We start from the raw sequence: 25,838 nt of genomic DNA, 5'->3' as shown, positions 1-25,838 counted from the left end.
AAGGGGCTGTGGAAATTACAGATGGAGAGAAAAACTGTTTTAAAGTAATTGGCAGGAACCAGAGCAAAGACCAGTGTTAGTGGGTGTGTGGTTACCTGCTGTCTAAATAATGCAGTGTACACTCAAAGTTAGCAGGGCAATTATTGCATGAACAGGCAATATACAAACAGTGTACGCAGTGCAGTCACAAAGCACAGGGAATGTATTGTACGTTCATTATTAGTAGTAGATAAAAAATATTAATCAAGCACTTAGATTGCTGACAAAGTGGGACAGGATGTTCACCCTGCTTAATGTAAGTATTAAATAGGCAGGTCAGTCTATGGGGAGCTGAAATTACAGATCAAGTTCATGTTAATTCAGGCAGCAGCCACTGGAAACAAGATACAAGTAGCAGCTGTGTGCAGATGTGTCTCTATCTCTGCACAGACAAAAGTGTGAAAGCAATGTTACAACATGTGACATGCATTTAAAAACATAAACCATTAACGTTGATTATTACAGTAATGCTATTTAATCTCAGTTATCAAGCGCACAGTTTCAAAACACATGTGCATGTTTTATTGAAACACATCATGGAACACAATTTAATGAACCTTGCAGCATTTCAGAGAGCATGGGTCTCTTTCTCTGAAACCCACAGTAACCTTGTAACATATGTAATAGAGCAACAAGGGCAGCTAAATTAGAAAAGCTATTGACTTGGTGTGTGTGGCATGAGAGGTCCATTAAAATGCAACACCACAGGCTACAAAAGGCCATGGTCAGCCAGACATGCTCTGCTAGTGCCAAAATAACTCCCCACCTCAACTTTTAATTCATCTAAGGGTCAAATGTGTCAAAGCAAAAATATCAATAAAGTCTATGGGGACATTTTCAGTAAATCTTCTGAATTTCTTATTTAGTTTTGTCACAGCACGGATGTCAGAAAGGCAACTTTCTATTGACACAGGTCATTTTTTATTCTGTTTTGAAAGTGATCGAAAGTAATTTGAGATGGGATGAGCATGACAAGGTCCTAAATCCCCTGCATCATCTTTGTTTTCGTCAACTAATGATGTCACTGCTGGGTCGAGTAGAAATAGCAACCTGTCACGCACACCATTGGGAATATGGGGCTCCATTCATTTAAAGCTGAAATGATGCCAAATAATTATTTCCAGTGGATTCAGTGATTTTAATTGATACTGATACTGTTAATTGCTAAAATTATTTTAACAAATGACTTACATTATCGGTTTCCCTCATGAGCAAGCTGGCCATTCACTAGTATGCATTTATTTATTCAATAGTGGAACTGAAACAAGTTAAACATCAGACTGCACAAAATCCTAGATTGCACATTACTGGAGAGAAGTAAATAGCAAAACGTCCAAAAGAAAGAGGGCATTTGAGTGATACTTTTATCTAAAGCAGCCTGCGGTAAACAGTGCTGCATTTTTAACACAGGTGACCCCCAGTGAGAATTAAATCTCTAACTTTTGTGTTCATGCGCTGACACTGAGCTCATTAGAGCTCCCTCCCTCCTACTCTCATTGCAACTGGGATCTTTGTCTCTGAGCTTATCTGCTCACTTTATCACATCACTTATTCCTGCAGGTTGGTACATGGTGAGAGACCAGAGGCTGCACAACCTGCGATTGTTTGTTTTGCATGTGTTCTCAATTAGAGCCAACAGCTGAGGCAGATGGAAACTGGTTACATAAAGCTGCTCTCTTTTTTTTTTATAACGCCAATCAATAACTATGGCAAATCATCCAGCAGACAGAATGCTTTGTTATAAGCTTCTACAACACCAATAATTAAAAAAAAATAAAAAAATAGCAGTCTATTTAGATGTTGCAGTATTTTAGTATTGTAGAAAATAGATTATTATTAATAAATAATCATTTTTACTCTACAAGAGCATGATTTTAAAATGCAGTTCCTACAGACGTCATGAGCTACAGAGTTGAGTTTAAATTGCAGAACATCCAGTCTACATCCTGTAATCCCCAATGGAAAAGCATTGTCTAATAATAATAATAATAATAATAAAGACACTAATAATAATAATAATCATCAATACTTTACGGTATTTAAATTATTCTTAGCACACTAAACGTTTTCACATTTTAACAATGACACTGATCAGTAATTACAGTGTAGCTCTAGTTCTCATCACACGTCACTCTCCTAATACAGTTTTTCTCGCTTATTACACCTACCTGTTGTCTTTTGCGGTGGAAGTCTGTCGTTTCCTCGTTGTAATAAGTCCCATATGCGCAAGATATGCCCAGTGCAGCACTTTTAATTTTTGCTTCTCTTTTATTATATTCACTCAGCTTCCCGTCTGGCGCTGCAAATTCTGCCATAACCCTCTCCAGCAATACTGAAGAAGATGTTTGTCGTTGCAAAGACGGACTTTAAAAGCACGTGTGCTTATCCCCGCCCCCGTGGCAGCTACAGCCAATAGAAAGCTGCAGCGCCTGTTTGAGGGTCTGAGCTCAAAAATGATGATACGTCATCTGTCAGAGTGGAGGACGAGGAGAGTCAAACCTCAACGGAGCGATGAAAACATGACGTTATAACAAGAAATATGTATAAATGTGAGGGCACTGTATCTCCAGAGAATCTACCAAAACGACATTTGGTAAATGGAAATCACTCAAACTATTGTATGTTGTTTTTGTCCCTTTCTGTTAAACAACAAAGCAGACACGCATTGTAGTGAGGAGGACGCCTACTTACGCCGTTTCATCTGTGACTTTCCCAAATAGCCCCCACTGCAGCTGTGATATTGAATTCACTCAATGACCACAAGGTGGCAGTGTAGAGCTGCAAAGAGGATACACATACAAGTGCTCACGTTATGTGATTGACATAGGCTTTTTATAGTGTAGTGTCCTGCTTATTCTGTTTACATATTTATTTATTTATTTATTTGATATACTTTCCATTAACAAATATACAGTATATTTTGAACCAACACAATAATTAACCAGTCTGAGCGTGTGTATGAAACCCTTTTGCCACTGAGTTTCTAGGTGAATATATAGACACTGATACATTTACTGATGTGGATATTTATTTATGTAGTTAAAAGATTGGAGTGTGAATTTCTGGGTAATGTTTCGTATGATGCTGTCCTATATGATATGCAGCTGCAGCAGAGAGCACAGGGTGCGCAGCCGCATTGCAGAGTTACCTGCACCTTAAACGTGGACAGAGCCTCGTGCCGGTTCCTTTCACTGATCACCTCACCCCCTGACAGATTACTGAAAAGAATTCCTCGAAAATTTCTAACGAGCGCTCCAACTTTGTGGCACCTTTGTGGAGTATTATTTAGTTTTACTTGGGTCACCATTGCATTTTAGAGATGTGAATCACCTGGTTTCATTATGAATAACCTTTGTTATTGAATTAAATCATTGTGATTTGATTTGTATTGCGTGTTTGGTAGTGTTGTGATACATTGTAGTGTCAAGGCATAAATGCATTTAAGTTTTAAACTCACAATAACAGGATAGCTATACAATTGGCTTACTTGGGCCCTCTGCACCTTTGTCAGAGTTATATGGCCAAATCTGCTAATTATTATAGACACGTCCTAAGTTTATATTTTAGTAAACCTCACCAATTTACCCCCCTTTCAAAAGGATTATCAGATGTTACATTTAAGTAGTATTCAATGTTAATGCTGTTACAAACCTGCAAAATTGAATTGGTCGGCTACACAGGGACAATTTTAGCAATGCATCTTATTCATCTAAAGCAATTAAACAGATTATAAACAATGTATTGTAAGCCGCAAATAAATATATTTACAATAATCCATTTGATCAAAGTGTCCATCACACCTTATAATACTCTAAAAATAGGTGTGCTGCATCACTTCTTCAGTGATGTCAGCATTGCCCGTGTTTCCGTTTCTCTTGCCTGGTGGAAAGCGAGGACCGCTGGACTGACTGCCCTCCACAGGACATCCTCTCCTGTGAAACTCCTCTGCACTGAGCTGGGGCACCGGCACCCTTGTGGTCACATTGAACAGAGCATAGTCCGCCTTGTAGTGCCTCTTGCCCAGTTTCAACATTTCCTGAAAGCGCTGGCCCCAGCGGATGTCTGCTGGTGTGTATGAGGTCCGAGTCTGGTGGAGCATACCAGTAGAGTCCCCCGTGTAGGTGAACGACACCACCAGCTCAAAGTTGTCCCCCAGCAGGTTGTCAGGGCCCAGGCTGTAGAGGGGACTGCCAGGCTCCAGCTTGTGGATGATGGTGGATGGTGTGGCGAGGACGATGTCTCTGTTCTGGATGTGCAGGTCCTGGTATGACATCACAATAGTCCCTAGTGGCTGTTTCACATAGCGGACTAACATGGCCCTGGCGACTCCATCCAGGATGTGATTTCCCCGGAAGTCTCCAAGTCTCCATGACAGGCAAAGATTTCCGTCTCGCAGGTTGACCACTGCACAGCTGCTAAAGCCAACCGTCTGAGCTCTTTTACGTGCAGATGCCATTTTAGCGACAACAATACCGATGACGATGGTGTCAAGGAGGCAGCTGAACACATCTTGAACCGTCACCACAATAATGGCCACAATACAGTTCTCAGTCATCCCTCTGAAGCCGTAGCCGATAGTCGCCTGGGTCTCCATTGAAAACATAAAGGCTCCGGTAAAGCCACGCACGTTTTCCACGCAGGGTGCGTTGTCTACGTCGCTAATGTCCCCGTGCACGTATGCAATGAGCCAATAACAGAGACCGAAAAAGAGCCAGGAGAGAATGTAAGAGAGGGAAAAGGCGAGGAACATCACCCTCCAGCGGATCTCGACTAGAGTAGTGAAGATGTCCATCAGGTACGGGCTCCAGTGTCCAGGGGCCTTTTGGAAAACCACAGGGAACCTGCCATCTTTCTGCATGAAGCGCATCCGCCTGCCCTCATTTTTCCAGCCTATTGTGTGGATTGTAGTGAAGTAGGTGTCAATGGCGACCTGCTCACCCCTCTCCGTGCTCATTTTGACCAGGGCTGCCTTTCAGTTTCCTGTACAAAGACACACATGCAATAGAAGGTATGTTAGGCATGTAAGGATGACAGTCGTCTTGGCATAGGGAGGAGTGACAGTATTTTACTCATTACATGTGACTGAAATGTAAAAGGCTCTCAGGCTTGTTTGCTGAGCTGAATCCTTCATGTTTGAGCAAGCAGCCTAGGTCACTCCGTGCCTCGGGCTATCAGCAAAAAAAACGACTTGTGCAGTGTCCAGCTCTGGGTGTAAAAAAATGTCCTACCAAGAGCACGAGTTTCTAACTGGTTGATTATTTACCACAAGTTGCATTACAGTCTGGACACTGGGCAAATCAGTTGTGCTTGGAGCTCTCCATAAAAGCATCATGCAGAGGATTAAAAATACTCACACAAAATAAGAAATATTCACAAGTTTGACATTCTTAATGAAATTATTCGAGCATAAATTACAATTTTCACTCCTAGTAAGAATCGTGAACAGTTGGATAATTTTACAAATCCACTGTATTCTTGCAAGTGTCTCATCATTACCAACCCTGGCTTTAAGTATTGGTAGACTTTGACATAACATGTAAAAAAAGAAAAAAAGTGTAACTCAAACAATCTTTATTGATATGAGCCTGAGACACCTTATATGTCTTCACACTATATGCACAAATACAAAAGTGCTTCAGTCTTGGTATTGATCGTAGTGCGTGTTGATAAATATACTGTATAAATATTTGGTCATCACCATCTGACAAGATTAACTAAAGCTTCGGGTTAGGGAAATCTATTTCCCACAGGAAAAACCCTCTTTTTAATCAGTTTGGCTTATCTGTCTGTTACCTTCCAGATGTGACCCAAAATAATGGCAAACAATCAGCAGTATTTTTGGCAAAAGTAATTATATGAATTATTTTAGAGAAATAAATAATGAACGTATGTTACCTTGTCTCAGTATCAATAAAAGATCATTATGTTTTTGCCAAACATGTATTGGCATGAAGTGTTTATTTTATATAATCTGACGTTAATCCACAAATTCTTTTAAAAAGTATGCTTCGGTTAATTAGGCATAACCTCGACCTCTATTTTGGTCCTCATTAAGGGTAAATTATTATCCTCCAACCACCTCTAACAGCTTCAGGTGGTAGAGGTGTAAAGTTTGACATTTCCTCAAATGTCAAACTTTAACCACCTCCTTTCCAATAACACGTACGATACACCAAAGTCAGGACATTGTTATCACTTTCTAATACTGTACTTCCGTAATCTGACAGCAGCTTGAGTTGTCACTGATTAAAGGCACGCTATCAAGTTTATGCTCAAGCGCACAATGCTGAGTTACCTCTCACACCGATCAATATGTTTCAAGTAAGTAATAAGTCTTCTAAAACTTATTAATAAATCTAGAGTTTTTATTGCTTAATTGAGTCAGCTGAGAACATGGTGTTTGGCTGATGTTTATCTCAGTTTAACAATGGCTTCCAAAGAGTTGAGATAAGTCTAAAACTTGAAGTAGTACTAGGTGTACTCATAACCAAAATACTAAGACTGCAAAAGTCAAAGATTGTGAAAATATTCACCTTCATCAATTTCACATTTAATTGTATATGTACCAATGTTATGCCGTTGTATGTATTTCTTAGTCTCTATTTCTTTACCTATAGTTAATTTCATTTATGTTGAATCCCTAAAAAAACTTTCACTTTGTTTTTGAATCAGTGAGACACATTGTAAGCTACTGACTCTGCAGGCTGTGCTTTCTGAGAGCACATTGCACTAATAAGCTTGAGTTTGAATTACATGTTATGATTCCTGCAGAATTACTGTTTATTTTATATCTTTCACTGTTTGCCCTGTATTTAGTTTTATATTTTGTTCGGCTTTATGAGAACAATGCTCATAGAAATTCAAATAAATGCAGTTAATGTACTAAAACATGTCAATGTTTCCCCATAGTTAACATGAATTCACAAACATTATAGGTGGGAAAATATCAAACTGGGCAGCACGGTGGTGTAGTGGTTAGCACTGTCGCCTCACAGCAAGAGGGGCCGGGGTTCAATTCCCGGCCTGGACAACCTTCTGTGTGGAGTTTGCATGTTCTCCCTGTGTCAGTGTGGGTTCTCTCCGGTTCTCCGGCTTCCTCCCACAGTCCAAAGACATGCAGCTTAGGTGCATTGAAGACTCTAAATTGCCCGTAGGTGTGGATGTGAGTGTGAATGGTTGTCTGTCTATATATGTCAGACTGGCGAACTGTCCAGGGTGTACCCTGCCTTCGCCCATTGGCAGTTGAGATCGGCTCCAGCACCCCTGCGACCCTTAACTGGATAAGCAGGTTACGGAAAATGGATGGATGGAAAATATCAAACCGATATATTTAAAAAAAAGTGAAATAGTCCCTTGTTATAATATATTTAATGATGTTTCCATGTTTCATGACTGTACCTAATTGCTGTAATATTTGTTTGTCAATGAGTTAATGTTTAATTTTTAATTATTGCAATTTGTGGTTAATTATTTTCCTTCCGACTGGCTCGACCCTGATAATATCTATGAGTGTTATTATGTGGAGTTTTGTTCCTATTCCACTGTATTTGTAACTAAAAGCTTCTTTGCAATTAATCTAGTAAAATCTTTTAACCCTATTTTTTACCTCCATGAGTGTTTGTAGAAACACAAAGCCAATTTGTTTTTTTTCCTCTACATAGACACTTGGAATCTTTATTTACGCCAGAATTCTTATTTATGACTTTGAATAAATCTTTTAAAAAAGCACACAGAAAAAGTTTAAATAGTCGACTTACTTGCAAAGTAGAAATCAGAGTTTTGTCAGGTGTCTCATAAGCCCATCAGTTCTGTCGAGCATTAAACCATGTGTTGCCACAGTGGAAGTAACCTCAGAGTTAGTTGGTTGCAGAGTGTTGGGGGCTGGACTGGTCCTCAAGCAAAGTCCCATTAGGTTCTGAAATCCTACTAATCCCTTCCCTCTGAACCTTATTGGACAATCTGGAAGAATTTATGACCTATGGAATATTTTAAAGGTCACCGACAAACCATCAAATGCCCTCTGTTTGCTTCAAGTTGACGAAATACAAATTGCGTAACATAAATGGTCCGCCACAAAATGATAAAGGCTGAGAAATATTGATGATTTATAGATCATTTTGCAGCTATGTATATTTGTGTCATTTCTCTTTGGATTTCCATGATTCATTAGACAGAAAGTTAACCTTTGCCCCCTCAGGTGAAGATGACGCTGTCATTGGCACAAGGATTTCCTTTGTCTCAGTTGTCCTCAATTTAGATCCGATAAGACGAGTGATCACAATCGAGCCGCAAGGACACACTTAACTTTTACACCTTTTTTATTGCAGTCATAAGGGCACGCAAAGCTGTTACATAGAGGTCAACAACATCAAAACAACCTTGTTGTGTTTTTAAAAATAGAACATTAGCCCCCCTTACACTGTGAAACCTGTCTGATTCATCACGTATTGTTTGTTTAGGATGATGTGTTAAGACAGAGATAAGAGAAATTCCTCTGAGAGATAACCTGGAAAGAATAGTTCTTCAGTCCATCATTTCCAGGCAGCAACTATAAAACGAATGAGTGGAAGCAGTATTACTTCCTTTACTGCAGTTCTTAATTGTTTATACCCACAAATGTGAAAGTACAGGACAGAAAAGTCATTTATTAATGCAAGTGTCCTGCATCATGTGGCGCCTTACAGGAAACTAAACCAACATCCATGTGTGTGTGTGTGTGTGTGTGTGTGTGTGTGTGTGTGTGTGGTGTGTGTGTGTGTGTGTGTGTGTGTGTGTGTGTGTGTGTGTGTGTGTGTGTGTGTACACACACACACACAGGATGCTTTTGAAACAGTTAAAGCTGTTGTAAGGTGATAACCTCAGACAGCCTGTTACATATTCAAGATAAAGCAGCGGTTTCTCAAAGGGTTCAATAATCCAGTTAAAAACACATTTACATTGCACAACTTTAAAGTGTATAGCACATCATAAACCACCAACATAAACAACTGTTTTAGCCCTCTGGAAATAGTTTTTGGTTTAGATTTGCCCGCTTCGAATTGGATTTTTTTAACTGCCATTACCCCACAGGAATGATGTTTTTTTCCAACAACAAACAACACAATTGTAAAGATAAAAAGATAAAGATAAAGAGGTATTTATTGTCATTATAGTGATACAACGAAATTATGTTTGTTAGCCCTCAGCCAGCCAGCAGCAGCGAACAACAAACACAATAATTATGAATCTGCGTGCAACCCATAATACAAAAAAAAAAGACACGCGCCGATACAGTCTAAAAATCTTAAGTGATAATAACTTAAAATATAACTATAGAAGGTCAAGGTTGTAGAAATTAATGAAAAAAAGCACTACACGCACAAATACCGCAGAAACATGTAAGACTACAAACTACTACTGTAAAATCATAATTTTTATTAGAGAATAACACTTGAGGAAATGTCACTCAGTCTTCTCTATTACATAGATATGTAAACATACAGTGGGTACGGAAAGTATTCAGACCCCTTTAAATTTTTCACTCTTTGTTTCATTGCAGCCATTTGCTAAAATCGAAAAAGTTCATTTTTTTTCGCATTAATGTACACTCAGCAACCCATCTTGACAGAAAAAAACAGAAATGTAGAAATTTTTGCAAATTTATTAAAAAAGAAAAACTGAAATATCACATGGTCATAAGTATTCAGACCCTTTGCTCAGTATTGAGTAGAAGCACCCTTTTGAGCTAGTACAGCCATGAGTCTTCTTGGGAATGATGCAACAAGTTTCTCACACCTGGATTTGGGGATCCTCTGCCATTCTTCCTTGCAGATCCTCTCCAGTTCTGTCAGGTTGGATGGTGAACGTTGGTGGACAGCCATTTTCAGGTCTCTCCAGAGATGCTCAATTGGGTTTAGGTCAGGGCTCTGGCTGGGCCAGTCAAGAATGGTCACAGACTTGTTCCGAAGCCACTCCTTTGTTATTTTAGCTGTGTGCTTCGGGTCATTGTCTTGTTGGAAGGTGAACCTTCAGCCCAGTCTGAGGTCCTGAGCACTCTGGAGGAGGTTTTCTTCCAGGATATCTCTGTACTTGGCCGCATTCATCTTTCCTTCAATTGCAACCAGTCGTCCTGTCCCTGCAGCTGAAAAACACCCCCATAGCATGATGCTGCCACCACCATGTTTCACTGTTGGGATTGTATTGGGCAGGTGATGAGCAGTGCCTGGTTTTCTCCACACATACCGCTTAGAATTAACGCCAAAAAGTTCAATCTTGGTCTCATCAGACCAGAGAATCTTATTTCTCATAGTTTGGGAGTCCTCCATGTGTTTTTTGGCAAACTCTATGCGGGCTTTCATATGTCTTGCACTGAGGAGAGGCTTCCGTCGGGCCACTCTGCCATAAAGCCCCGACTGGTGGAGGGCTGCAGTGATAGTTGACTTTGTGGAACTTTCTCCCATCTCCCTACTGCATCTCTGGAGCTCAGCCACAGTGATCTTTGGGTTCTTCTTTACCTCTCTCACCAAGGCTCTTCTCCCACGATTGCTCAGTTTGGCTGGACGGCCAGGTCTAGGAAGAGTTCTGGTCATCCCATACTTCTTCCATTTAAGGATTATGGAGGCCACTGTGCTCTTAGGAACCTTGAGTGCTGCAGAAATTCTTTTGTAACCTTGGCCAGATCTGTGCAGATCTGTGCCACAATTCTGTCTCTGAGCTCCTTGGGCAGTTCCTTCGACCTCATGATTCTCATTTGTTCTGACATGCACTGTGAGCTGTAAGGTCTTATATAGACAGGTGTGTGCCTTTCCTAATCAAGTCCAATCAGTTTAATTAAACACAGCTGGACTCCAATGAAGGAGAAGAACCATCTCAAGGAGGATCAGAAGAAATGGACAGCATGTGAGTTAAATATGAGTGTCACAGCAAAGGGTCTGAATACTTATGACCATGTGATATTTCAGTTTTTCTTTTTTAATAAATTTGCAAATATTTCTACATTTCTGTTTTTTTCTGTCAAGATGGGTTGCTGAGTGTACATTAATGCGAAAAAAATGAACTTTTTCGATTTTACCAAATGGCTGCAATGAAACAAAGAGTGAACATTTTAAAGGGGTCTGAATACTTTCCGTACCCACTGTATATTATCACAAATGTTTAGGCAGTGCAATCTAATATGAATGAACATTTGATTAACTATTTTTCTCATTACATATATAATGGAATGAGTTTATTGGCCTTATTGTCAAACTAAAACAAATAAAAAGATTAAAAAAAGACACACCCGTTTTCATCATCCAGCTGTCAAAACAAAGTGGATGTACAATGGATGTCCTGTATCCATGACTGGGAGACATTCATGTTAACTCAGGTCTCCATTATTTGTGGCCACCGCTAAACTTCCTGTATGACAGCCAAAGCCCCTTTTATAATGCAGAATAGCATGACGAGCTGTAATGAAAAATAGCAGCAGGAGCTACCGGTGTCTGCTGGCAGGTAAACAGACAGTGACAGTAATTGCACTTGTGTTCTGACCGTTTACACAAGATCACTGATGGATGCACTAAGTAGGCATGGTATTGTCCCTATTGTCTTGTGGGGTTGTCAATATGTAGTTAAACGTCACAGTCAGGCCTATTTAAGGGCCATGTTACGCTGAAACCTGAAGATATGGAACACAGCTGTCGTAAGCCATCAGCAAAGTCTAATAGCCAGAAATGTTGAGATTTCTTACCCAAAGTCTGTGGAAGGCGGTCTTGGTACTGTCTCTACTAACAGTAGGTAAGTGCGATATATATTTAATGAAAAACTGTTAAGAGAGTTAGTAGAATGGCAGTATTTAAAAAAATGTTTTGGTTTCCTTTTATCACTAATTTCAGGGTGTGGAAATGCCAACTGCACAAATCGCCGATGTCTGGCTGAAATGTTGATAAAGAAAGAACTTCTATCCCAGCCACAAAATGAAAACTGCACCCTAAAGATTTTTGTGCCGTTCATTGAGTACCAGACTCTGTCAGTTGTAAGTATTGTTTTATACATTTTCCTACTGGAGCTAAGTGAGAATTCCTATTTGTTTCTCTTTTTGGATCTCTCATAATATGATAAGAACATGTTGTAAACCTGTTTAAGATGATTTGAGAATTCATTTTGATCAGGTAATAAATATATTTTTAAAAATGGTCATCTGAGCAATATTTTTGATTCATTTCCAACAGCCATCCAGTAGAGTTGACACTTTGCGTAACCACATTTATTATCTTTTTTATTAACAGGACACAAAGAATCTCCGCATAATAAGTCGTCTGCAAGCCTCACTTGTAAGCTCCAAGATACTAACAAATAGACAAAAATAAACAAAGAGTATGTTTCAGTTCTATTTCACATTCATTTTGATTTGAAATCCCAGATGTGGACAGATCCTGAGTTGGGATGGAACACGTCACTTTACCAATATGAGCAAGTGATCCTGCCAGTGAATAAAATCTGGACCCCAGAGCTCCACGTCACAAATGGGTAAGTTACATAACATAATCAAAACTATCAGCGCAAATGCAGTTCATGGACTTCTTGATATTCATCTCACACAACGGTTGTTTCTCACCTGTGTAGGATCAAAACAATGATGATTCACAGCTCCCCTGATCTGCTGGTAGACAATAATGGCACAGTGAAGCACACGGTGATCATAAATGCAGAGGTGGACTGTGAAGTCAACCTGTTTAACTACCCCTTCGCTAGTGATGAATGTCCAGTTGCGATCCAAACCTGGTCCCTACAAGGTGAGCTAAGCAATTGACTTATACAAATATCATATCATAAAATAATATTGAAGTTTTAGAGCAGATTGGGTACTAAATCATAATTTGCTTAATTTCATAATTTAAACATCTGTTATTTATTTGTTTTGTTTTTTGGAGTTATGCTTTTTAAAAGTGCTTAATTTTTTGGATGATATGCCAATTATGAGGGCATTGCCATAATAATGTCTTGTGCAGTGTCAACTGAGGCTAAATTAGTTGCTGCTAGCTGAACACCAGAATCTCTGACCAAACTGTCCGAGGGCATGTTGCATTGTGGATAATGTAGGCGCCATGTTTTAAAGTACGCGTGGATAGATTTGATTTATTTTATAAACTGCCCATTATGAGTCTGTCATTGTTCTGGGAGTGCGATGCTCTATCAGTGGAGTGCTCTTTTAACGAAGCCGTTTCTTTCAGAATGTGGTACAAAACTGGTATTTGGTATATTAAAGATGGTTGATGGGTCCCATGGAGATTGGAGAACTGACAATGTGGAACTCCAGAAAGTAAGAGAAGACCGGAATTACATCATGGTAAGTTTGTGAGAATGTAGAATTGTCATTTCTACGTTGTACAGGTAATGAATGATTCACCAGATTCCTGCAATAGTGGCAACTATTTTGACATCATTAATCAGCAAACTTTCCCTGATTCCTGCTTCTCATATGTAAGGATTTGTAGCTTTTCTTTGTCATATATGATAATAGACTTAATATACTTGAATGTTTGACTGTTGGCAGGAAAAATGTGAATGCAATTTGAATGTCTGTGAGAACTTATAACCATTTTGTGGGGAAGAAAAACTACTAATTGATTAATTAGGAAAATATGCACGAGACACAGGAGTTCTTAAAACCTTGAAAGGCCGTTTCTATATTGTACCATGAGACTCTGTCTGCCATACTCCTCAGGTGGCATTGAGCATCAAATACACCAACCCCTTCATAACATTGCTGCTGCCCAGTATTCTGATCGTCTTGGCTGATGTGGTCAGCTTCGCTCTGCCATTGCGCGGCGGCGAACGCAACTCTTTCAAGGTCACTCTGGTGCTCAGCTTCACCATGTTCCTCATCATCCTCAACGATCAGCTCCCCGGAGACGGCAAATGCAGCCCCATCATCCGTCAGTCACAAACACTCACAGAACAAATACATGAACAGCATCGCAAGTTTCAGTCGCTAACCGTCTTGTCTCTTCCGCAGGAACCCACTTCTGTGTTTGTCTGGTCTTCTTGGTGTTGAGCATGCTGGTGTCCATGGTGCTGACCCGGTTGTCCACAGATGGCAGCCTCCTTTTCTGGTGCTGCTCCAAAGGGTCGGTCTCTGAAAACATGAGAAAAAAGGACGTGGAGGAGGATGAGGGTAAGCAAAACTGCATGTGTAGATTCTGAACTGCAATACTTATTGATATTGAGTAGGATATTTTGATTCTCAAGTCTTGATTTTTGACGAACTAAAAAAAACCTTTATGACCTGCACTGATTCCGGTTTCATTCCCTACAGAAGTCAAAGCTGACATTAGTGTCACTCAGCTGAGTGGCTCAGAAGAGGACAGTCAAATGCTCAGGAAGGTGGTCAACTTCCTGGAAGGTCTTGATGCCCAGAGCCTGGAAAGTAAAACAATTCTGATATTTGCCAACAAGTTGGACGTGATATTTTTCTGGTTCTACTTTATATTTGGTACTATATACTTTATTGCCATGACTACTGTGATGGTAAACTATAAATGTAAAGTTGACCATTTTGATTTCTGGTACTAATAAAACACACGTCATCTTGGTAAAAACAGCTAAACTGAGCGGTTCAGATTTCAGCATGCTCATCTTAGCACACATTTATTACACGTGTTTAACCTCACATTCATTGTAGTGTGCCAAATATTGTGGTGCTCATTTGTACTCATAGTTAATCTCTGGATGTCTGATAAAGATTTGTGTTGGCATATTTCTGAAAATCAAACAAATAAAGGAATTCATCCTTTACTCCTGATATCATTTTTAGTCACATGATTTATGTAATATATTAGTGGTGAACCGATTCAACAAACCACGATTCGGTTTGTATTGCGGTCTTCGGATATGGTTCAGTTTGATTTGTTGTAGAGGGAAGAAAAAAATTACAAATTTCCAAATTACATAAATCAATTGATTGTTTACTTTTGGTAATGAATGAGGTTTGTATATCATATGAGATATGTTGAGATAAATGCCTCTTCTTTGTCTCTGGTACCTCATCAAATAATTTGCAATCATTATTGGTTCCTTTTTTTTTTCAGTTCTGTTTGGCATCCCTAGTAAGTATATGGACCTATTATTTAAAACTAGAACATCTGGACACATGACAGAACCATGTTCCTTCAGCCCTCAAAATGTGAGATTTTACTCTTGAATATTTTCCGATATTGGAAAACACCCTCATTATATTATACTATGTCTTTACAAATACACATTTATTAAATGCAAGACGGATGAAACTCTGTTGAACAAATCCTCTTGTAAACACTGATGTTCTGTTTATGCCACCTAGTGGTTTAATCATTCACTGCAGACACAGGACCTGCTGCTATTGATGAGTTTGGATCTGGACCTGATAAAAATTCAAACAGCAGTTGAGTTGAATAATTCACAACTCTTTATGTCCACCACTAAAACAAAGGCTGTTGAAGGACAGCTAATGAGAGGTGAATATATATATATTGGTTTTAATAGTGTGATGTTAAGAAGATTTAATGTTTACAGGTCTAAAAACTACAAGAACACACCTTTTGATAAACTGTCATCTAGAATAATAGTTCAATATTCAGTAAGTTTATATTACATGATCATAGGACTAGTGAGCCAGAAATGATGTTCATAAGTTTATTCTTGTATTTATTAATAAATGTTTTTGTAAAACAACAATTTCAGAGATGACCAGGGTAAATTACATTTTTTGGGGTAAAATCACAACCAAGTGGCTTTTGTAACATTGTAAACTTTACAAACTCCCTCCTACCATATCCCAATGTCATTTATCACAATCTTTTTTTTTTTAAACAACATAAAGCAACATAAAGCAGCAGTATAACTTGAAGACCCACACTCCTCATTTAAACATTAGGCACACTATGGGAACATCTATACCTATGTAAATTGTCCCCAAAAAGCCCTTTTCACAACAGTATACAGTACATTCAGAGATGCTGAGCAGTCAAAAGTTACAAAAGTGTTACGTAAAAATAATGCTTTTTAACAACAAAACTGCCTTGAATTTAAGGCATCCCCTTGATCCATTCCCATCAGGAGAACGGCGTTTAAACATTACCTTCTTAACCCCTATCTTAAGATAAATTTAAGTACGTTAGGGAATGTGCTAGTTTTGTGGTAACCTCAGTTTACATTTCAAAATTACCTTACATCAGTAGAAATAATAACACTATCTGTGCTCTGAACTGATGCACTGCCAACACTACTGTATTACATTTATTCTCAAAAGCAAGCTGGTTTTTTTTTTTATTCGCATTAACAGGTTTGGAAATTATTTCCTGAACGTATCAATCAGTCAATGATTTCAGAGGAAAAACACATACAAAATCAGTTGTATCAAAAACTTGAGTGAAATAAGAAAAACCCATTCCCCTTCAGAAAAGACCAACAGGTAGCAAGAAGATATAAAGAGTCCATGACACTGCAGATGTGTCGTCACTAGTCCATCTTCAACGTCAAGGTTCCTCTGTCTTCTTCATTGCCTTTTGTGAGAAAAATAGAAATGCAAAAGTGAATGCATCAAGCCATTTAGACAAAAATGTTAAGTATTTTTACTCTTCACATACCTGTTTAAAAAGCTGGGCCCCAAGATAATTCTGTGCCATGTGTCTCAGGTTGGTCTGTCCACCCAACTTGCATCTGACATAGCCGTACAAGTTCGCCCATTGTAAGACCAAGCCCATGATGACGACAGCCTGGGGGCGGGGCAAAAAGACGAGACGTGGATCAACAATTAGCAACTAATACAGACGGAAATTAAATTTGGCATTCACTTTCAAAAGCGTTGAACTGACCAGCCATTTAATCTTGAAAGAGAAGATGGTGCTGAACACAAAAAAGATCCAGAAGATGGGGCACACGATGAGTCCGAGCCAGAAGATCTGTGACTCAGCACTGGACGTCGTGCTCAGGCTCTGTGTCTGTTAAGAGAGTTAAACAAGGTTTTGTTTAACGCTATTAGAATAAAAATCCAAGATAAAAAAAAAACTCTTATAGTCTTTGGAAATTCATGTCCAAAGTCCCTAAGGTGAGGTGGGATATTTTTCAGAGAGGACAATGCAGCTGTTCTTTGTTACACTATCTGCAATTGTCTAAAAAGGTCATACAGCTACATTACACTGTTAAAAAAAAAAAAAAAAAAGAGTGAATGCAAATGTTACACTGGCATTTAAAAAAAAAAAAAAAAAAAAAAAAAAAAGAATCGCTGCAGGTGTATTTAGTGTGTGAAATTGTAGATGCACATACAGGAATGCAGTCACCTGAGTTACAATGAACATCCTTGTATTTATTGAAACTTTTATAACTTTGCAGACAGCTGCAGTTGCTTGCTGGCAAGGTCACACTGAATGATATTCATTAAAAAAGAAATGTGAGGAGGCTTTCAATGTTCCAAAATATGTTGTTTTTCCAAATGTGTGTCTTTCCTCTTCCAGGTAAGAAACCTTTGTTAAGAAAACTTTGTTTTTCTCTTGAGCTAGAAAGAGCTTGGTGCCCTTCATGGACTGTATCGGATGACCTTCTGCTTACCTTCCTTGACTCAAACACCCAGTGGTTCTTTCCATCTTTATCCACTTGATTCCACCACCGAAGGCCCACCAACAGTCTGCCAGATACATTCTGAGGGGAAAGAAACTTTGATTTGTACTTTGATTTGTTTCTTTGATTTGTTTCTATCATTAACAACATACACATAATGCACCAGTCCAAATATTCACACAACAAGCCCAGATTTAATTAAATAAGGAACATGGAGATTGAAAGACCAAAAAAGTAAAACTTGATCTGCAACTATTGGAACAGCTTCTTTAATTAGAGGATTAGATGTTTGTCGTCATCATATGTGATTGTGACCAAAAGAAGCAATGTGAATGTTTCAGCTTGGGCTGTGGAAAATAATGTGGGAACTTTTTCTCTTTCTTGGGGCATTTTTTTCCCTTCTGGTCATAGTTGAAGGTTATGGTAAACTGAACCAACATTGCTGAGTGACAGATTCTCAATTTTTTCACCTCTTAATGTTGTGAGATGTGTTAAGACACTTTAGGTAAAGCGTTGAGGCTGTCTGAAACCCATTTTCAGATTTGAAAAAGCTTTATTCTATATGTGAAAATGCAAAAGGGGAGATTTCACTGTTTTTTGCCACATATAGACTACATTGGACAAGGTCCAGATCCAAAACCAATGTATTTAGGCAAGTCAAATCTGGATTAATTAACCCAAATAGGCTAAAGAGTCTTAAAAACACAGTTTCAGATTGGTGAAAGCTTTATTCTATTTGTGAAATGGTAAAAAAAAAAAGCTACATTTTAAATGCATTTTTCATATATAGGTCCAAAACCCTGCTCCAAGTATAGTGTTTTTTTTAATCTGGAACTGGTCCAATGTGGTCTAGACTTGATAAAAGCATTGAAATCTCTCTTTTTCATCATTCTAAAGTGTGTTAAAGACAGCGTTAAGGCTTCACCTTTACGTGTCTAACACGTTTTCACAACAGTAAGAGCTGCAAAAAGCAGAGAATCTGTCGCTTTTCCCCTTAAATGCAGATACAGAAGCTGCGAGTCAGAAGCTTCAGCGTCCTTAAATAATAGCGAGCTGCAGCTCTTCATGTGACACAGACAAGGTGTTATGTGCAAAACCGAAACATGACATGGAATTAATCTATTCCCACATCTAGTGATCCACCTGACCTGCTCACCTTCACGGTCCAGAAGTCACATGACAGCAGGAGGATGATGGTGACCATGCAGGCAATGAAACGACTGCTGAAGATGTCACACAGTAAGTAGACCAAGATGGCACTTGTTCGGAAGAAGAGATGGAAGAACGAGACCATCGGATGTCTGCAACACAGGTGTGATAATAAAACAAGGCGTTTGGTCAGAACAGGGCAGTCACTGAGGACAGAAGTAATGGAGCATATCTCACCTTATTTTGGACCTTCTTGCTCCTGTGTTACCGTCATCTTCACCAAAAAGAGGAGCGTCTTGCGAGTCCTGTTAACATACAAATCAGGTTAACGCTGAAGCTAATCTTCCACATATTTGTTTCCACGGCTGAGTTTGTCATTTCAATCACATCAAGTCACAAATATGTATCGGTTAAGACGAGTTACACTGTATTCAAAAGACAATACCGTTTCTGAGTTATAACAAAAGTCAATTTAGCATCGATCACCTGTCTCAGCATGTTGGAAGTTGGGGATGTATTTCCTGGTGACGTGGTTGTAAACAAAACCGTATGCGAAGGACCCAAAAGAAGGGTGGCTTTAAATGCGCCTGACTCAAAGGTAAGACTCACAAATCTGCACAAATACATAGCAATTTCTGCTTCTTCAATACAGTCAGTGGATTTATGTCACATGACATTGTTCCAGTGTAGATTAATGCTTTTATTTCAAGCTTGTAAACTTTTCTAAAACTATGGGAGAGATTGTATTTAATGTGTTTAGTTAAGTGACTATTTCAGAAAGGAGATGCTTATGACTTCTGGTGACTAGTAGTTCTCTTGAATACCTATGTTGAATACACTTATTGTAAGTCGCTTTGGATAAAAGCGTCTGCTAAATGACTGTAATGTAATGTAATATTTCTGTAGGTTTTGTTGGATTCATTTTTTTTTTAAACACAATTTTTTGTATTTTGTACAAAATCACACCAAAGTGACACCTATTTCAACCAGTTTAAACTTTATGAACTTAAATTATTTTTAAAATGCTGTTCTGTTTAAGTAATAAAGTTTGATTAAAACAATATAAATAGAAGGATGTGCATAATCCAGGTTTAAATAGTGGCCTATCAACAATAAGGTAACAAATCTATTACCACCAAAAACCCTTTTCAGAATAGCATGCAGTAGATTCAGAGCCCCAAAAGAGATAGTAATTAGGGTTGCAACCAACAAATACTTTCACAATCCATTAAGCTACTTATTATTTTGTTGATTAAATCAATTAATCATTTGCTCTACAAAATGTCCGGAAAAAAAAAATTGGGTACTACAAATAATATTTTTATAATAATGATAATAAATGACAACACAAGCCTTTTCTTACGCAACATACTGCAATGCTTGCCTTTATTTTGTGTGTGCAGAGGCTGAAGCATAGAACATGTCATACAAGATTAGCTTCGCAATCATTTTTGACTTCTGAAAATAATATTTTGAATACATTTGAATTGTTACATATACAGGTTTTAACATCATAACAGACATTGTTTGACAAATTTATAGAGAAAAAACAAAGAATCGTAAAAACAAACGATAATTTATACAAAACAGCTTTAAAACGTCAAAACAGTCGGCTGTCGTAAGCTCCTGCAGCGCTATGAGGTCAGAAAAACCTCAAACAGACTGGCGACTGAATGCATGCGGTAAAAGATCCCAAAGGGAAGTCCAATGTTTACAATCGAAGCCCACATGTTGAATTTGTAGAATTCCGTTTCAGTGTCGTGGTCGAACTGTGGACGAGCGCCGAAAGCCGGCATGATCCAGAGCTGTCAAAGACAAAAAGCAGAACAGTTTTAGCATTTGGTGAATTTTTTTCAAGCAGTAACTTTGAGAGTGTAAGGGAGGACGTTACTCACTATGATGTTGCCCATCAGCAGAAACGCACAGACTTCCTTCAAAACCCGTCTCTTCCACAACAGTCTGGGCCTGTGCTCGGCCGTGTGTCCGTGCAGACTGTGTGCTGTGAGCTCCGGGCTGGGCTTTGCGTCCATGTCCGATCCTTCATAGGTGCTCAGCTCTTTGCCCGGCTGCAGAACATATGGATTTGCAACCACAGTGACCGGATGCACCTCGTGGAAGGGCTCCCGATGAAGCCCTTCGATGATGAAAAAGTTTTGCAGGCCGAGTTGGATCACCATCAGGATGGCCCAGGTCAGGTTGAGCCTGTTCAGGTAGCCCTTGGCTCCAGTTGCAGCCATCGCTATGATGGTGAAGTAGCTGATGATGAACTGCCCCAGCGAGGCTCCAACCAGCAGCCCCACGTCCAGGCTCCGTGTGGGGTTTTTCTCTAATACGTGCTCTCTGTGGTCCACCTTGAAGATGGCACAGCCGATCACGGTGGAGACAGACATCAGGCTCACTATCACTATATTCATGACAAAGTGCATCATCACTGCTCTGTCTCTCCGGTCATCATCACTATCTCCGCTACCCATCTCCATCTCGTATACGATGAAGGTTGCCAGGCCTGACGCCACTAAGAGAAATCCTGCCACAGGACCGATAAATACATCCTTCAGACGGAATTTGATGTGGTGATCGTGTTCTTCTGTTACTCTGCCCACATTTTTCCACATGACGTATGCCATGGCTGAGGCAAAGAGACTGTACTCAATGTTGAAGGGGTACAAGTAGTAGTAGGCCTCCTTGAAGATACTACATGACGTGTGGCTGCACTTGCAGGCGTCGTCTCCATAACCCGCTGTAAGACATGACGGGGCACAGGTAGACAGAAGTATTAAGTTGTGGTACTTTACTCAGTACTATATCTGCTTTGATTGATTGATCTGCTTTAATTACCTTTATTGATGTACAGGCTTCGTCCTGAGAGTTTAGTGTCGTTGCTCGGATATTCGGGAACTGTTGTTTGGTGGATGGACTCCTCGGTGACCGCAGACATCCACACGACTAGGTTTGTGGAGAGGGTGAGCATCAGCCCACAGCTAAACAAGAAGACCAGAGGGAAGCAAAAGGAAATAATGATCAGACTAAAACAGTGTTGAATTTTTTTATTTTTTTTAATGATCTGCTGTATTTCTCAGATTTATACTAAAGGACATGCTATACTATGACTTTTTTATGACTTTTTTCGACATGATATAGGCTACTATGACTTTTTATGACTTTTTTCTCCATACCATACTATCACTTTTTTATGACTTTTTCGACATGCTATACGATGACTTATTTATAACTTTTTCGACATGCTTTACTATGACTTATTACTTTGTTCATCATGCTATACTTTGACTTTTTTATGACATTTTACGACATGCTATTGTAGAAGAAAATGTTATATCTTTAAGTTGTATTAACTGTATTCTTTATATTGCCTTTGTATTCCTGCCCGTTCTGTCTGTAACAGTACCTCTGTCCAGACAGAAACTAGACAGTTTAGAGCAGACCTGGGCATTGTACGGACCGCGGGATGATTCTGAATTAGAAAATAAAACATATTTTCTAATTATCTTATGGGTGGACTAAAACCGCATTGCTTTTATTTTGAAGCCCATTTATTCTCACAGTGCACGCAATCGTGCACGTCAACTGTGCACGTGAAATGCGTGTGATTGACAACCTGTCTTCTTTCCTTGTCACCCCTGAAAAATGCGAACATGTGGGCTCATGCCAAAAAGAGGAAAGTGGTGCCGAAAGCAGAACTTTCAAACAAATATGGACTACTAATGTTTACTACTAATGTTTACTACTAATGTTTACTACTAATGTTTACTACTAATGTTTACTACTAATGTTTTCTTTACTGAAGTCAAGGCTAAACCTGTGTGTTTGGTTTGTGGGGAGCATGTCGCCGTGTTTAAAGAGGACAATTTTCTTTTCTTTCTTTTTTTTGCACAGTTCTGAAAACATTAAATGTTTAATATAGGCATGTAAAGTCAAAAAGGCTACAAAACTGGGACACTTTTCTTTACACAGTTACACAGTTCAGTGACATGTCTTGTTTATTTTGGCTACAAAGATGATGTGATGTCTTTAGAAAGCTAAGAAAATCCTTGTTTCAATAGTATATGAAACTCAAAATGCCCTTTGTTATTAATGTGACTGAAAATGAGTCAAATGTTTCACATTTTGTTTATCATTTTGGAAATTCTATTTGAATAAATGATATTTTTGAAAGCTAACCTCACCTTTTAATTGCCAAATAATAACATACACTCTTACCAGCGGTCAAAACAATGCCATTTACTGCTTTTTATATAGAAATAAAATGTATATTATGCATAATTGAGTTCGGCATTTTGGCCCGGCCCTCCAAAATATTTTCAGTTGCTCATTTGGCCCCCTGGGAAAAATAATTGCCCACCCCTGGTTTAGAGCTAATACAACTGCTCAATATGTCGATCGACAGAAATAAATATATACACTAATAGTTAAAGTCTTTTAAATTAGGCGTTTTGCGATATTAAATATAATGTGAATATGTACTGGTAGTCTAAGTCCTCTGTGATCTGACGCTCTTTGGCTTTTTGAGTGTTAAAACATGTCATCTTGAGCTCTCGGGAATTGTGATTTTTTTTGCATTATATTTGACATTTTATCAGCCAAATGATTAATCAACAAATCAAGAAAATAATCTGCATAACGATCAATTATTAAAATAATCGTTGATTGCAGCACTCTTGCAGATAAGTGTAATACAAATAAAAGTAAGAATTGCACATTTTCAAGGTTTGCAAATGAGGAGAAATGTCTGATTTTGACAGTGAAACAACATCAGCACTGTGGCTTCAAAATTCAATTCTAGAGGAGAAGAGTTGTGTTTTGTAGATAGCCTGAAAGACAGTGAGAGTGGCCCATTCATTACCTACCGTGTAATGTTTCTATGTAGCTGCACACAGTCCTTGGCGTGCCTCCACAAAAAGCATGTCTGTAAATTGATTGCACAATTGTATTAATACTTTTGCAACGTTTAAAGACTTGAGTGAATGAATCAATGTCTTTGAAATATGCATTTTACCTGCACCAGTACGAAGACAAGTTGCACAACAGGAAATGCAACCTTAACAGCAGAATCGCAGTGGAGGTAGCCCGCATAGCTGGCTATCTTGAAGATATCCATGATGATGCTGAGCAATCCAAATAGCACCAGGCCCACTGAAGGAGCAAAGAGCAAAACATGAGTTGAACATTCTCAGCAAATAAAAAAAAAAACACTTTCATTCTAAAGAAGTACAACCCCCTTTCACTTACCCCGGAGCCATACAGGTCCAGCATGGCCATCTTTGTAATCAACTGCGTTTTCATTCCTGGCCGTGTAGATGACATAATAAATCATCCAGATGGAGGTGAGGATGAGGAGGATGATGATGAAGACCTGCAGGTCAGAGCTGCCGATCGTCACGCTGTTGTTGGCGCTGCCGCTGACCAAGGCGCAGCCCAGGATCAAGATGTTCACACAAATGATCCCAGACAGCATCCATCCCCAATTTCGACCCCTCTCCTTCAGAGCTCCAGCGGGAGGGACGTTCAGGTCGGGCTCGCATGTGCTCTCCGCTGGACTGGGCACATTGATGGTGTTGGACAGGTGGGCCTCCTCGGTCTCCCTGTCTTTGGCCGTCATCCTGCATGGTTCACAGGGAGGGCCATCGGTCAAACAGTCGCATGGATAGCCCGTGTTCAAACACATCCTTCTCTCCACTAAGACCTATTCACAAATGAGTCGTTTGCTTGCATCTGGTTCCGTGTGAGACTTTACAGGTTTAACAGCTACACCCACTTATTAATTGTCCCAAGCGAAACCTCTCCACGGACACAAAAGAGTAAAAAAAAAAAAAAAAAAAAATCAGCATTCTCCAGGCTCTGTTTGACCAAGCAATGCATGTTAATAGTGCTGTATTGAATGAGATTCCACACACATGTCTGCATGGATAAGCTGTGAGGGAAAGTCCTCTACACTATCCCTCTCCATCTCTGATTAAAAAAAAAATCTATAACACCAGGTGAAATAGGCTATAATAACGTGCATGTAAAAAAAAAAAAGCTATTGTGACAATCCGACAAAAGCAGTGACCTTCTTATAGTGAATGTATAGGTTTTAGGATACCTGTAAACCTACCTGATGCAGTGTGATCCTGAGAAGCAGTCCGAGCCGTCAAGGTTTTTATATGCCGTCAAAAACACCGTGGTTTACTGTACAGTCATAAATGTCAATAAATCTGTTATGAACAACATCATATTATTACCAAACACAGCGTGTTTTGCACACAATAGATGTTTCCACGAAAAAGCCTTTCTCAGGAATTACAAGAAACCGGTTCCTTTTCATATAAACAACATTTATTTGATATGATACGATACATTTGTAATCCAGGGCTTTTTGTTGTAGAAGTCTTAACACAGTATGCCTCAAAATAAATGCTAAAGTAAGGAAAAACAACACTGCATTGAAAAAAAATCATTGTATTTTTGCATTTATTTATATTTTAGGGACTTTATGAGTTGTGTTGTGTTGTGTTCTTCAACCTGATGCCCTTTTTTGCTGGATCTGACCACATGCAGCTACATCACAATCTAAACATGATCTAAATTCTCTAAACAGGCGTAGCATGTCTCACTCTCTTATCTTTTTTGATTCAGTGCTTGAAGGGGAATACTTCCAGTTCTCTAATGCTATTGCTCAATGAATAAATGTGCCTCTGCATCTTGTCTCTGCAGAGCGCCTGAGGTGTAGAACATGAAAGCCTGGCCGCTGTCTGTCACCATTGTTATGTAAGTTTCAATTGGGTAGTTTGTCTGAGAACTTCAGTCTCTCTGCTTATTTCAAAAAAGATAATGTATGTCCTTTTCATCAGGGCGTGTCTGAGAGTAGAGGGGCTTTTTCATTGCAACACTCCATGAACTCTTTTGTCTGCAAACATGTTGCTTAAAAAAAATCCCACTGTTTTAAAGTGAGAACAATGGTTTATTGTAAAGAACGCTGACAAACAAATACCTGGGATTGACTCTGCCTCTTCCTTATTTGTCACAAGGAGATATCTGGTTATACTTGTATGTTCTCAAATGTCACAAGTTTGTACAAGAAATGTTTCCAGATTGAA

The 25,838-nt window shown here is 39.0% G+C and overlaps 4 protein-coding genes across 4 annotated transcripts; 1 reads left to right on the top strand and 3 right to left on the bottom strand.

Annotated features, from left to right (window-relative positions):
- Positions 1 to 3,850: 3,850 nt before the first annotated feature.
- LOC129098321 (inward rectifier potassium channel 16-like) lies at positions 3,851 to 4,993 on the bottom strand. The gene has a single exon (XM_054607315.1). The coding sequence runs from the start codon at positions 4,991 to 4,993 to the stop codon at positions 3,851 to 3,853; it is 1,143 nt and encodes a 380-aa protein (XP_054463290.1).
- A 7,428-nt stretch (positions 4,994 to 12,421) lies between these two features.
- On the top strand, positions 12,422 to 16,454 carry LOC129098319 (5-hydroxytryptamine receptor 3A-like). Its single transcript, XM_054607313.1, has 7 exons — positions 12,422 to 12,528; positions 12,625 to 12,794; positions 13,233 to 13,348; positions 13,727 to 13,937; positions 14,018 to 14,176; positions 14,318 to 14,428; positions 16,438 to 16,454. The coding sequence occupies exons 1-7, from the start codon at positions 12,422 to 12,424 to the stop codon at positions 16,452 to 16,454; spliced, it is 891 nt and encodes a 296-aa protein (XP_054463288.1).
- Positions 15,857 to 19,284, bottom strand: zgc:112148 (uncharacterized protein LOC550424 homolog). Its single transcript, XM_054607716.1, has 7 exons — positions 19,231 to 19,284; positions 18,982 to 19,049; positions 18,752 to 18,896; positions 17,587 to 17,676; positions 16,854 to 16,979; positions 16,626 to 16,754; positions 15,857 to 16,541 (listed from the first exon to the last, which is right to left on the bottom strand). The coding sequence occupies exons 1-7, from the start codon at positions 19,240 to 19,242 to the stop codon at positions 16,515 to 16,517; spliced, it is 597 nt and encodes a 198-aa protein (XP_054463691.1). The 5' UTR covers positions 19,243 to 19,284; the 3' UTR covers positions 15,857 to 16,514.
- A 1,094-nt stretch (positions 19,285 to 20,378) lies between these two features.
- Positions 20,379 to 24,427, bottom strand: LOC129099111 (proton channel OTOP2-like). Its single transcript, XM_054608280.1, has 6 exons — positions 23,992 to 24,427; positions 23,759 to 23,895; positions 23,610 to 23,668; positions 21,583 to 21,725; positions 20,640 to 21,484; positions 20,379 to 20,549 (listed from the first exon to the last, which is right to left on the bottom strand). Exons 1-6 carry the CDS (start codon positions 24,425 to 24,427, stop codon positions 20,379 to 20,381), a joined length of 1,791 nt encoding a protein of 596 aa, XP_054464255.1.
- Between the last annotated feature and the right edge of the window lie 1,411 nt (positions 24,428 to 25,838).

Source organism: Anoplopoma fimbria, chromosome 11, assembly GCF_027596085.1.
Source record: "Anoplopoma fimbria isolate UVic2021 breed Golden Eagle Sablefish chromosome 11, Afim_UVic_2022, whole genome shotgun sequence".
NCBI classification, from domain to species: domain Eukaryota; kingdom Metazoa; phylum Chordata; class Actinopteri; order Perciformes; family Anoplopomatidae; genus Anoplopoma; species Anoplopoma fimbria.
The sequence above is the reverse complement of the archived record's forward strand: the minus strand, read 5'-3'. Positions and strand labels throughout refer to the sequence as shown.

Bases quoted from the DNA above. Each gene is read 5' to 3' on its own strand.
- LOC129098321 (XM_054607315.1), bottom strand. From the start codon at position 4,993: ATGAGCACGGAGAGGGGTGAGCAGGTCGCCATTGACACCTACTTCACT.
- LOC129098319 (XM_054607313.1), top strand. From the start codon at position 12,422: ATGTGGACAGATCCTGAGTTGGGATGGAACACGTCACTTTACCAATAT. The intron at 12,529-12,624 runs GTAAGTTACATA...TCACCTGTGTAG, and splicing joins GAGCTCCACGTCACAAATGG to GATCAAAACAATGATGATTC. The intron at 12,795-13,232 runs GTGAGCTAAGCA...CGTTTCTTTCAG, and splicing joins CCAAACCTGGTCCCTACAAG to AATGTGGTACAAAACTGGTA.
- zgc:112148 (XM_054607716.1), bottom strand. The intron at 16,980-17,586 runs GTAAGCAGAAGG...CTCTCTTAACAG, and splicing joins GGGTGTTTGAGTCAAGGAAG to ACACAGAGCCTGAGCACGAC. The intron at 16,542-16,625 runs GTATGTGAAGAG...TTCTCACAAAAG, and splicing joins GGGCCCAGCTTTTTAAACAG to GCAATGAAGAAGACAGAGGA.
- LOC129099111 (XM_054608280.1), bottom strand. From the start codon at position 24,427: ATGTGTTTGAACACGGGCTATCCATGCGACTGTTTGACCGATGGCCCT. The intron at 21,726-23,609 runs GTAGGTAATGAA...CTTCTTGTTTAG, and splicing joins CTACATAGAAACATTACACG to CTGTGGGCTGATGCTCACCC. The intron at 20,550-20,639 runs GTGAGTAACGTC...TGTCTTTGACAG, and splicing joins TGCTGATGGGCAACATCATA to CTCTGGATCATGCCGGCTTT.